Source organism: Terrapene carolina, unplaced genomic scaffold (genome assembly GCF_002925995.2).
Source record: "Terrapene carolina triunguis isolate 2854851 unplaced genomic scaffold, T_m_triunguis-2.0 Scaffold68, whole genome shotgun sequence".
In the NCBI taxonomy this organism is placed as follows: Eukaryota; Metazoa; Chordata; order Testudines; family Emydidae; genus Terrapene; species Terrapene triunguis.
In genome coordinates, this window is record NW_020664419.1 from 73310944 (window position 1) to 73324700 (window position 13757).

The 13757-nt window shown below is 37.5% G+C and overlaps 1 protein-coding gene across 6 annotated transcripts in view; it reads right to left on the reverse strand.

Annotated features, from left to right (window-relative positions):
* The window catches only part of ATP2B1 (ATPase plasma membrane Ca2+ transporting 1), a 108154-nt gene that overhangs the window by 32834 nt on the left and 61563 nt on the right, over positions 1-13757 (reverse strand). For all 6 annotated transcript variants that reach the window (XM_024212795.2, XM_024212789.2, XM_024212791.2 and 3 more), the window contains exons 3-8: positions 11901-12098; positions 8015-8269; positions 7810-7935; positions 5790-5927; positions 1976-2014; positions 1282-1443 (exon numbers count right to left, since the gene is read on the reverse strand). In XM_024212795.2, coding sequence (XP_024068563.1) covers positions 1282-1443; positions 1976-2014; positions 5790-5927; positions 7810-7935; positions 8015-8269; positions 11901-12098 — 918 coding nt within the window. The remainder of the gene's footprint in view (positions 1-1281; positions 1444-1975; positions 2015-5789; positions 5928-7809; positions 7936-8014; positions 8270-11900; positions 12099-13757) is intronic.

Consider the following 13757-nt stretch of genomic DNA (forward strand, 5'->3'; position numbering starts at 1 on the left):
TAACACGGCTACCCCTCTGATATTTAAGATAAAGTAATAAGGGGAATGGGTGGAAAGAATAGTGATGTTAGTTTACAATATAAAGAAAATAAAGAGCATATGTAAAAACCTAATTTGTTAGTACACCATCCTGTGGAAGTATCAGATGAAGATGGACATGCAACATGACACTCTATGGATACACCGGCACATGCCACCAAAACAAACCCTAGGAATAACAAGCTGCTCCTGCCTGCCAAAAAGGGTCTGTTCTAAAATTTTAGTTTAGATAATGCTAATAGTGACCTTAGAGCTAGTTACTCTCTCATGCTGATATGACTTGGTTACTGAGCTAGTGCTCCTCAGCTGTGTTTCAGGGCATCAGTCATTAGCGCCTAGGAAATGCCTGGCTCCAAGGTCATTACTGATCAATTTAAGAAAAAATAAGCTTCAATAATGACATTTCACATCTATTTCCCCATTCATTTTGGAAGGGCAGACTTTAAAGTCAAAATGTCGACTTTAGTAGTAACTTAACTTTACTTATATCCTATAGCCCCCCCTCCCCCCCCCCACACACACCACAACATGCTTGATTAGAGTGGGAAGAGATTCTCAAACCTGAATATACACCAATACAATACACAAAAGAAATATCCAGAAAAGAAACAAGTAATCGATAAAGATGCCATTGATATACTTTGTGGGAAGAGGAATCAGAAGAATGCCTCAATAGTGGGCCCTCTAATAGAAGAAAAAGTCCTATCTTCAACAGTGTACGTCAATATTACAAATTCACATTCCCTCTGCTCAGATAAAGGGCAACAGATCCAACAATCACATTTCTATGTAGTATTACTGCCTGGTCAAACAGAGTTTTCCAGGAAAGACATTTGTTGGCATATAATATGCCAAAGTGAGAAGTAGTGTGAAAGGTAGAAATATTTCACAAAATACACCACACACCATCATCTTGGAAACCAATGTTCTAAAGCTGTACTTTCTAGTGTTATATTCTTTAAGAGAAACTACCAATACATTCATTTGATTATACACTCAGAGTAAAGCACACGCAGGTTCGTTGTAACTTTTCACTTTACAATTAGAGTATATGTACTTTAACTTGTCTTTGCCATATTTTCTATCAAATAAGCCAGTGTGATACTAGAAAAGGATAAAAACAAAAAAAAAAAACTACTTATGAGTAGGTTATTTCAGAGCAGGGCCACCAGAATATTTCAGAGCAATGACACCAAATTTGTTCAGTGTCAAAAGCCACAAAAATATGAATAAAAATCATACCTGCTTTGCCAATCTGAACTGCTAGCTTTGTAAGTTTGCCTTGTAGAACTGATTTTTCTTTCTTTGGCATATTTGCTCTCTTCTTGTCTTTCTCATCTCCATCTCCACCATCTTCACTCTTCAAGGGTTGCATTTCCATGGCTGCACCATCTTGAGCTTTGGCTAAGTTTAGAAATATAGGGGACATTGCAATTATTCATTCATAAGTCCAGTCAGACACTGGAATCAGTGTTAGATGCATGTGCTCAGCAATCCCAACTCCCATTAACATCAGCTTTAGTGGTGTCCTTGAAGCCAGTCATTCCCAGCTGATCAATAACGTCACCAGTGATCCCTGATCACGTCAAAACTGGCTTCAGGATCACCACCAGAAATGAATGCTACGTGACCTAGAGGGGCTCAGGTCACTTCTATTTAGATGTTTAGCCAAGGCTTTTGGGAATTTAACATTGGACACTGTTTGAAAATTTGGGGTGAAGTTAGAAAATGTGGGTCTTAACGTTTGCTACTTTTGATTTTAATCATAAGGGACATTTCATATTTGCATTTTTGGGTTAGATTCTGGCAACATTTACCTAGATCCATAATATTTAAACAAACTACTGTATATGGGTGAGGCAGATTAAGATACACAAGCTCTTTTTTCCCTATAATAGACACCTATACAAAAAGATTTTTTTTTTTAAATATTTACCTTTGTTGCGGTTCTCAACAGCTCCATCTTGTTTTTTATCTGTCAGGAACAAAAATAAGGAACTGTAATTTTCAAGCTCCATCTCTCTCTCTAACATACAAGCACTAAAAAAAATAAGTTCTCAAGTCTTATTTCTGTAACCTATGGTTGCTTATTTCTCACATCAATTAACTTCAATTTAAATGTAGAAAATTTGACTGGATACCTAGGAGGAAAAGTAACTTCTTGTGTAATTTTTGTTTTATAATGGAACCATCAAGCTATGGGTTAATCATCTAAGTATAAATATCAACTTTGTTAGACCTGCATATCTCAGCAAAAGAGGTAGCTTAGACGTTCCTGTTTTGAAATTCAGTCTGTTTACTCCTAGGGAAATTCTGTGCCAAAAAATTAAAAATTCAGCACAAAAAAAATTTCTGCATGCAGTATTTCAAAATTCTGCTAATTTTATTTGTCAAAATAACACTACATATTCAAATCAGTTTCAATTATTTGGTAATTTATTTCAAAATACTTGTCAGTAGGTATGTCTAACAATACAGACAGAAAAATTCCCCCAGATATCCACACCTCCTTTCCCCTCAGATCCCAGCTTCAGGGTCCCCCCTTGCCCAGATACCCCCCCCCCCCCCCGAGCCCAGCTGTGCCCCCCACTCCAGCCCAGACATCTGCTCCCCCTGCCCCTCAGAGCCCAGGGATCCAGAGGGAGAAACAGTCTGATGCTGGGTCCCAGGCTTGTGCGGAGTTTCCTGTGCGCCACCGGCTCCTTCCCCCAGAGTGTGCAGGGAACCGCACCTACCAGGAACCCTCTAGCTCCCTCCCCGCTCCTCCTAGCAGTGTCTATGTACGAGGTGGGCTCCGTCAGGTCCAGCCGGCCGCTAGTGGCGGCCAGCAGCACTGTGGCCCATTTCTGTGCGGAAAAGGAAATTCTGCACGCACAATATTAATTTCTGCAAAATTCTGCATTGTGCAGTGGCACAGAATTCCCCTAGAAGTACCTGTTGGACTGTTACAGAACCAGAACTAGGCTTTTTACACTACAGATGCTTCACCAGCACTGCTATGCTGGTGTAGGTATGCCAGCATAGCCACCGAATGAAAAGGCAGCATGAACTGACAGGAATTCTCCTAGCATAGCTAAACACCTCCCATGAATGCCATTAATTATGCTGACAGAAACACTGTTGAAAAAAACTGGGGGTTTTGCAAGCATAGCTATGTCAGCTAGGCAATGCAATTTTTAACCCCCCCCCCCCCCCCCCCGCTTCCACCCCCCCACTCCTAGCTAACATATCTATGCTACAAAACTTTGCAGCATAGTTGAAACCTGAGCAGGGAGGTCACTGCCAAAACTGAAACCACAAATTTAGTAATGTTTTAGCAACACTGCAGATGAGAGAATAAAAATTCAAATTAATACATATTTTGATATTTAGAATCACAAATGCAGGACTGGAAGGGACCTCGATACATTATCTAGTCTAGTCCCATTCACTGTGGCAGGACTAAGTATGATCCTTCTAGACTATCTCTGACAGGTGTTTTTCTAACCTGTTCTTAAAAACCTCCAATGACCTTCCCTTTCCAGAGATATCTGTTAGGACAGTCTTATTTCTTAATGTCCTGTCTATATAGACATGGCAGACTACTTTTGAGTAACAGTTTTGTGTCTGGTCATTTGCCATATAAGAGAATGCCAAAAATCTTTGTGGATACCCACTAATGATAATCTACAACAAAGTGGCCACCTGGGCAAATATGTAAAATCTGGATAGTTTCACATCGTGTTTTGTGTTAGGAAAACCACCTCAGCCCTCCTAGAAGTCAGCTGCAGTGGGGGTAAGATCAAGATCCTAAGATCAATTACTGCAACTGCTATCTTTTTCTGTGGAACCACCACTGCTGCTCAAACCTCTCTTCCTATTGCCCTATCCTGAAAGCGCCAGCATCTCCTGCACCAGCTGCTTGCTTCTTTTCCCCCTTACTTCCCCTCCCTCCCACTGTGAAGGCTACGCAGCTCCAGCTCTCTGAAAAGTGGCTCCCCTCTTAAATGAGCAGCAGGTCAGAGGCTGCTTTGCTCTTCACTCGTCCACTCATAATAGGAGAGGAGGGGAGAGGCGCCATCAGAGAACACAAGTGCACATTTTCTTACCATTTGCCCTGAAGGACCAAAATTTGGACAATCTTAGTTTAAGGCAACCCATTTACAGATCTGAATACAAGGCTGAACTATACTTCAGTATCTTCTACATACAAAAAATGTTTTAATCAGGACAACGGAAACAAAGCAACTAAATAGGATTTTTTAACTGAAAATTGATATGCAATGACACCAAAGCCAGTTTGAATAGGCTTCCAGTACTACGTTTGACAGAAGAATAAGTTATGTTTTCTGCAGAGAAACCCCCCCACTGGTTACTTCAGTAGTCAAGTCTCTAGTCTAATTCAATAAGCCATACAGCAGTAGTTTCTACTATAAGCCTAAATGTAACTGGGTAGGAAAAAGACTCACCACAGCAATCAGCATGTGCCAGACAAAGGCTGACATCCAGTCCATGCTGCTTAGTAAATATGTATTCTAGGTCATTGCCTTGACTATTCTCTTTACCCTGGAGGGAACCATGACTTTAGTTAAGTGGATCTTTATTTCCACAACCAATGCTGCCTTGATAAATGGTTATTGTCTGAAATTGGAAAGGTATCCAGGTTGACACTTAAGCTACAAAATAAAAAAAACTTTAAGAACACACAGTCTTCATGATTTTGAATCCTCATATCTAAGCTGAGGATTTATCTGCAGGTTTGCATAGTGAATGAATTCAGAGAGTGCTGTTTCCAGATTTATGAGAGAAAGAGATGTTCCTAGTTTTTGAAAGACACTCAGATTATATGTAGGGACAAGTCAATATTGAACAAAAGAGCACTACTTGCCAAAAGGGCTGTCTTGTTCTTTGTCTGCTTTGGCTAATGTGAATTATATTAGAAAGTCTGTGTTAAAAAGATAGCACTGAAGGAGGAAGGGAACAGATGCATTAACTCCATGCCAAGGGGTCAATGCTTGTTTGGTTTTTCTTAAATTTAAAGAAAGAATTAGCCTGCTTTACCTGAAGACTTTGTTGATTTCTAATAGGAGTAAGAAAAGACAGGGTTAAGAGGAGAAAAGATACTCTGTGTGCTGAGCTACCATAAAAAGGTTCCAAAGGAACTGTAATTGCCAACCATATCTTCTGCTACTGTTTTGCCTTAGTAACCCAGCCCACCTTTTGAATCCTGGGGAAGTTTCTGGGATAAGATATGGAGTTGTGTACCTTAAAAAGGAACATGGAATTATTTAAGATAGGAAGAAATATAATTAGCCTTTGGCAGAGATCCTAAAACAGATTATCATCCCCATAATAATTGATATAGATTATTGTGGAAGGAATATTTTGCTTCAAGTCCTTCCCAACTTCCTGGAAAGACATTTTTAGTGAGTGATGTAATGATTAAGGCCCTCTTCTAGGAGTCCTCATGTTTATCTCTGGTACTATTTAGTTCCAATAGCCAGTTGCCAGAACTGAAGTTATGGAAAGAGTCATACGGAGTAAGACAACTTTTTCCAAAGAGCTGTTCTCCATTGATTTGTCTTCTTGAGAAGACAGTAGATGCCAGGTTGAAAGATTTTTGGCTGCAAGACATTACATGGGAACAGGTGCTCTGCACAGGCCACTGCAATCTGCCTGACCTTGCCAAACAGTACCGACAGGACAGGAGAATATAAACTTTAAAGAACTCTAATATTACATTTTTCAGCCATTTAAAATTCAATGCTTACTTTTCTTGTCCTTTTTCTCCTTCTCTTTCTCTTCATCATCCCCTCCAGCCCCAAGTAAGGTAAATATAATTCCAGTTTGAGAGTTCACACCTACAGCAGTAACTACCATTCTTCCAGAGCCTTCCATCACATGGGTACCTGAAACAGAGTACATCTTAATACTTTTCCCAGTAAGTGTAAAAGTAGCCAGCTAGCAAAGCAATAAAATCAAATGTTATGGGTTTTTTGTTGTTTTTTAATAGAAGAGTCACTAAATACTTGATTAAATTATATATGATCCCTTGATTTGTGTTTAAAATTGTAGAAAAGTTTAAAAAGTTTAGACAGACTGTTCTTAAGAGACTAATTGGATGCTAGGGCAATCTAAAAATGTATAAGGCATTTTCCTGCACTTTTTTCTGCTATTCCAACTTGTTTTAACAGAAACACTCCCGTTCACAGGCCAGGCTTTCATTCTGCTTAACCCTGCAATGAATTTAAAGAGAGTCACATTCTCATGTAAGCAACTTGCCAACTAAATTAGTTTAAAAGCTAGCATTAATATTACAACTGCACAATCAGAGACAAGGCAAGCTCTTAAGGAGTAAACACTGTCTTGACAGCAAAATAACCTATTTTAAAATAAATTATATTCTTAGACAAAAAAGTAAGAGTACGTATCAGCAGTGTAGGATAAAATACCCTACAGGGATATCACTGGTATCTCAAAACCAGGCATTATGAAATTAAGCAATTTAGAGTTGGGGCTAAATTTAAAAAAATCCAAATATGTTAAGGTGTAGAAATATGTAGTTAGGGTATCCAAAACAACTCTGCACAATAGAAAAAATTAAGAGTTTAATCTGTCTTTAAAAATCAATTTACCTTACTCTGAAACTATGAACATTTATAAGTTAGTCATTTCCATACCTTAACATGTTTGAATTTTTTTTTCCATAGTTAAAACTAAATTTATTTGCTGGATTTATAATATGTTGTTTTGGGATAATTACCACATCCTAGTATTTATTTCCCACTCAATTACTCAGACATTCTCACACACTTAACCCAAGAATTTGCACCCAGGAATTTCAGAGTGCTTTACAAACAGGTAAGTGTTCCACTAGTCCTGAGCAAGATTTGAGTTTGTAAATATGGGAAACTAAAGCAAAAGTTAAGTGATTTGGCCAGAGCACACTGCAAACTGGCAGAACTATGAATCTAAGAATTGTCTTCTTCCTCCTTTGTTCCAACTACTAGAAAAAAAATATGTCTCCCAGCTAGCTATGTTGTAGGGACTAAAAAATAATGTAAAGAAAATTATCAAACCTTAGCCACTTCTGCTGTTAAGTGGTGAGATACAATGTTCTCTTCTTTACAGGCCATCTTTAAAAAGCTGAACATACTTATGTAGAATATAGAGCTAAAAGGTTCTCCTCTCTCCCTTGCCAAAACATCGTGCTTATGCTTGTGCTTTATTAGACATTTCATATTGTCTGCCCTGAGATTACGGTGAGTAGACTACTCAAGAAATGACAAAAGGCACAAGAGACAAAGCTGAAGGCATTTTTATACTGTTTAGGTTTTGTTTTACACATTTAGCTTTCTTGGTTAACATTGTGAATGGATAACATTAATAAAGCATGCCACACAAGGGCTCATGAACATACTGTGAGCCATCCAACAAATCCACCAACAAAACCAAGACCAGACCTGATATTGCTGATATTTCAAGGATAAACCTCAAAAAGCTTTCTAATATAAGCTTTCACGTCTGGTTTACATATCATAAATGATAACAGGACACAGCCCATTTTTAGAAGAGTCTTTTGCAAGTCACTTTGCAGGTGAAAATAGCTAATATATGCAGACTTATTAGGCATTGCCTCTGATGTCAGAGTCCCGATAGCACAAGCCCTCAGCAGGGTCATTGGGTCCAGTAGGAAGGAAAACCAGAATTCTAGAAATTCAAGTTCCAGGGTCAGTTATAACCTAGTATCAACTGCTCCATTCTATGAGTTAAATATTAATATTCACGCACCTGACAGCAGCATAGGATCTTTATCCAAAGTCTTCTTAACCTGATCTGATTCTCCAGTCAATGAGCTTTCATCAATTTTAAGGTCATTTCCTTGAATAAGTACACCATCAGCTGGCAGAAGATCACCTAAAATACAGAGCATTAAAAACTGCAAACTTGAAACACTATTAATAAAGTCAAATAATTGAGTTAAATATATATTCACCATATTTTACTTGCGCAATATCCCCAACAATTATGTCGGCTACTGGTATCTGGATGACTTGTCCACCCCTGATGACAGTAAACTTCTGTTCTTGTTCGATGCGGCTCTGCAGCCCCCTAAATTGTTTCTCTTTACTCCAGTCATTGAAAGCGGTTACCAATACCACACAAACTACAGATAAAAGGATTGCAGCTCCTTCAATCCAACCTGTTTCACCTTCCTCCTCTTCTTCACCAACAGTCACTGCTCCACATGCTGTAAGAAATAAAGACTTTTTTTAAAAGTTCAAAAATAGACTCCTTTGTAATCCATATTAACTTTCACAAGGAATAAATTTATACTGACTTTAGTCTGGTAAAAGGATTTCCTAAGAAAGGCTTAAATTAAAGCTGGTCAATGTCTCATTCAGAGATTACAAGAGAGAGTAGGAACAAGTAGGAACTTATGAGAGAAGTAGTGTAGTTCAGAAACTCAGGAAGCAAAGAAGGATTTCAGTGGGAATTATAGGTGCTCAGCAGTTTAAAAATATCAGACCATTTATTTAGATATCAGAGTTAGGTGCTTAAGTTTGAAAATTTTAAGGGTCCTTATCACTGCAAAGGTAACAGCTATCCAGCTCCAGCAAATCTTTTTTGTTCACTTTTACCCGGCAGCTGCTCAGTGACAAGATTTTGGTCAGTTGCCCTACTACTATTCAGAACTCTGCCAGTAGTGAAACAGAAGAACGCCTGTTTCACTCTTCTGGCTGCTTGGAGAAAGCTCTGAGCAGCTGGAGGGAAGATCCAGAGGAACGGAGACCTTTCCTCCCCTCCCCAAAAGAATGTGAAGTGGAGTAGCAGAAGAGCGGATATTTAACCTCCCTTTTCAGTCTCCCTCTGATCCTCCCAAAACAACAGTTTGGAAGAGGTTCTAGGCAGGAAAGGAAGAAAAAACCCTTTTCTGTTCTAGCAGCTAAAACAATGTGGAGCTTTAAGTGTGCCAGATAGTTAGTAGCTAGAGGCTTATTCAAAAGATGAGCCCCTGAGGGGGTTCCACCACCATCATCTTGGAGGAAACCCTAGTACTCTCCCCATCTCAACAGCTATGTGCTGCATGGAAACTGATCTCTCCCAATGTTTCTCTTGACCTGGTTGGTGAATCTTCACCACTGTCTTGCTTTATCTACTTTTGACTACAAGCATTACCTGCTGGTATATTTTTTGCAGTCCTGAACAGAATGAGATGAGATATTGAAACTAAAAAAAAAAAAAAAATTGGCATGTTTTCAATCTATAATTAATTTCTAGTTATCTTCTGAACCACCTCGAGTCTTCCAGAGCAGACAATGCTTTTAACTTCTGTTTACATGAAGAAATGTTCCCCCCACCTCAAACGTCACAGTAGAGGCAAAGGCTGCAACAGTGGATTTTCCTTCAAATTTTGAACCATAAAAACAAAAGCCATGCTTTGACAAAAATTTCAGTTTGAAAATTTCAAGAAACTCTGGCCAGAACTTCAGAGACAGTGCTTCTAAACAAGCTGTAAAAGGTAGTTGTGAAACTTATTTTGGATTTATGATTGGAACAGTTACTAAATTCTGCCATCCAAATTGACAGCAGCAGCTGTCAGTCTGGATGATCTACAGAATTCTGGAGGACTGCTCAAATGGTGAACTAGGAGCAGCTCTTAACTTTGACTATTTCAGAAGTTGTAACAATCAAAATAGGAGTTACCCTTTTAAAAGCTTTGATTTAACAACTGACAGTTATGTCCATAGTATGAAGTATGGTGGATAAAAACCATTAAATATTGGATTTTTTTTAAATTGGATTTTGTTTATTTTTAAAAGTAAACATGTATTTAACTTAAATCTATTCAAAATTAAATTTGAAATCAATAAATTATGTTAAGGGCTAAACTTATTAAAATCTATCAATTTTTTTTTTTTATTTAAGTTAATCAGTATACGTGTTTGCTGCCAACTTTTGGAGAAAGTCAAATCACTGAGCTGGTAGAAGGCACTGGCTAAGCACCTGGAACAAAGCTTGGTGAAATGCTATGCCAGCTCTTGATAGCAGTAGCCTCTTCTGAAGGCACAGAGAAAGTTTTCTTCATTTCAGTTTATTCAACTAGTTCAGTTCAATGGCTACTACATTCAAAGTTAAGAAATCAATTGGGAGTTGGGAAAAAAAAAAAAAAAAAAAAAGAAAATTTTTTATTTTTTAAATAAAAAAAAAAAAAACACCCAGAGTTAGGTGTGAAAAGTTGAGATCTTCTAGTTCTAAAATCTTGATGGATATGACCAGAAATAATCAGTTCTGTTCACTAACTACAGTTAACACTTTAGTTTTAAATGCAAAACATGTTTTCTTAACTTTGATCATTTTTTCTTACGTAGCCACCACATTTGTTATATTTAGCTAATATATTTTCAAATTCTTTTTTGCATTTAATTTGCATTTCCATCCAGAACTCAACACAAATCAAATTAAAAAAACCCTAGTAAATAAGATTATTCACCATTTATAATAAATTTAAAGATTAAGAATCCAAGTAAAATTCAGATGTAAATTAAGCAACATGATTGCTTAAATAAATGTGTACAGATATCCTAAATTTAATGTAAAGGCTATAATTAATTGCAAATCAACATGTTTTAATGCTTACAACTAATGAGAATCAACCTTTCAGAAAAACTAAAAAGTACAAATGCAAAATAATTTAAATCAGTGCATCCTGCTTGGTGATTTAAATCATGATTAAATTTGATTTTATTTAAAGAAATCCACCCTGCTATGAAGTCATCCTTGAGCTATACTACAAACAATTCTGTTTAGCTGATATTTATGCTAGTTTCTGAAACAGCAAAGGTTACTCAAATTCAGTCAGATCATCTGGTTGTCTCTCTTAGGTCTGAAGAGTTTTAGAAGATTCTTTGACAGGTACTGAAATAGCTGGCTCAGTGGAGAAAAGGGCTTGGTGACTCAGACCTGTGATCACATTAGTCACAAGAACTAGAACGTCTAAACTGAACTTGAGAAGAACAACTTGTAGCAAGAACTCTGCTATCTATGCAGCCTGGATAGGGTTTCACTTTGTCTTGATGGCTGGGTCAGCTTCTACAACCTCATGAAAGATGTCTGGGAACAGGGTGAAAGAGCACCAGACTGGAAACTGTTGTATGTCCATTTTTATTTAGTCAACACTTCTTTGCATTCTAGTTTCAACTTGTCAAAGCAAAGAAGCCACCATTATGTTTGCCCCCACCCCAAAAAAAAACAAAAAACAAAAACCCTCACTGAAAGCCTGATCCAAAGCAGGTGCTGAAGTTTTTAAACTGATAGTTCTGAGTGACTGTACAGACAATCTTTTCATTTCTGAATTGGAGGATCAAAGACGGTGTTAACTATCATTTACAAATGAGAAACAGAAGACTGCTAGACATGCCAGCTCCCAGTGGAAAAAACCTGGTCAACACTATCTGGAAACAATTCTGTTTATTCAGAATCTTCAAGAAAGAGAAAAGCTAAATCTTAATTTGCATTTCATTGCATGAAAACATGAACTGTGTGGGCTGTTTACTTTTGAAGAATCCAGCAGCTCCTGCTGCTTATGCCTCATTTGAAGTATTAAAGCTTGTGTATGATATCACTTCACAGTCAAATCTGACTATGAACACAGAATATTATTGGAATTGCCATTTTAAATGCAACCAATGCACCTGTTTTTATGCTAGTGTTATCCCAGTAGAGAAGTGAAATGGAAAGCAAGCAAAATTACTTTGAATAAGAATGTTCTTGGTCTCCATTGGCTGATTAAAATTGATCTTATGTAAAATTTAGAATTGAAGTTTCACAACACTGCAATTTACATATATTAAATATTTCTTGCTTCAAGGTTTACTTACCTGCTTCGTTCCCTCCTGGAGGCTGGTAAAAAGAAAGGCCCAATGATATTATGGCTGCAATTTCTAATATAATTAGGGTAACATCCTGTAGTGCTTCCCATACTAACTGAAGAAATGTTTTTGGCTTTTTAGGAGGTATAAAGTTCTTCCCAAACACTGCTTCTCTTCTCTCTATATCTGCTGGATTTCCACTTAGACCTAAATAAAAAAAATAAATAAATAAATTTCAGCATTCGTTTTTTTATAATCATATGCATTTCCCATTCACGAAACTCTGTATAAGCCAGAAGTGTCACTCTCTACAACCACAGCTAACTTAACAGGTAGGAATACAGCATGATACTATATATTAAATACTTTCAAGGATGATTCTTACATAATACAAAGTAATCTTTAAATTATTGGGGTTACAAAGAAGGAAACTATCACAAATCCACCCAATTTAGGCTTAATCTATTTCTGCATTTTTTATACCATTTCAGAGAGAATTATTGTCTCATGTATCTGAACATATATGTATGCCAGACAATAGATAAGACTGAATTGGTAGGGGGCTCAAGCTACCATATTGCGGGGCACCGAGAAGTTCTCCTATATCTCATAGCTACTAAGGCCAGAAAAGACCATTATGATCTAGTCTGACCTCCTGTATAATACAGGCCATAGAACTTCCCCAAAATAATTCCTAGAGTAGATCTTTTAGAAAAAAATCCAATCTTGATTTTAAAATGATCAGTGATGGAGAATCCACTACAACCCTTGGTAACTTGTACCAATGGTTAATTACTCTCACCTATTAAAAATTTATACCTTATTTCCAGTCTGAATTTCTCTAACTTCAACTTACAGCCATTGGATTGCATTTTACCTTTCTCTGCTAGACTGAAGAATCCATTATTAAATATTTGTTCCCATACTTCTACACTGTAATCAAGTCACCCCTTAACCTTCTCTTTGATAAAACTAAATAAATGGAGCTCCTTGAGTCTTTCACTATAAGGTAGGTTTTCTAGTCCTTTAATCAATCATTCTCATGGCTCTTCTCTGAACCGTCTCTAATTTATCAACATCCTTCTTGAATTGTGGGCACTAGAACTGGACACAGTATTCCAGCAGTGGTCGCACCGGTGCCAAATACAAAAGGTAAAGTAAAATAAGTCCTCTACTCCTACTTGAGATTTCTCTGTTTGGGCATCTCAGGATCACATTAGCTCTTTTGGCCACTTCAATCATACAGGGAGCTCATGATGGTTGTCGCCGCCTCCGATCCCTTGGTCTGGTCCCCTCATTCTTGTCCTTCAGTTTCTGGTTCAGTATTTCTCCAGTGAGAGCCATGTTCACTTGGATTATTTTACATTTTCACATTCCATATTACTGAACTTTTCTCCAATCAGCTTTTTAGCACATCACACTTTATGTAACCAGTACACTACACATGCGCAAGCTTCAATTTACATAACTTCTGCATTTTTTTAGGTCATGTTTTGTGTTACCTTGTTTCTGGGTCATCCCACTAAAATGCTTCTTGTCATTTCAAGTTTGTGTTTTGACCTCAAAACTTCCAGCACATTACCTTTATTCTGTTTGCAATAGAATCATTTTAAGCAAATCAGCAATTCTATGTAAAAGAACAATTGGCAAAACAACACTTACGCTAGCAAGGCTTGGCATAAGCGTTCTCTCATACAAACTCATTCACTATCTATAGTTAGAAATCATTAATGTATAGTTATCAGAGCTTTTAGTTGTACTAGGGTTACCATTCGTCCGGATTCCCCCGGACATGTCCGGATTTTTGAGCTAAAAATAGCGTCCGGGGGGAATTTGTAAATGTCCAGACTCTTCCCCCCCCCCCCC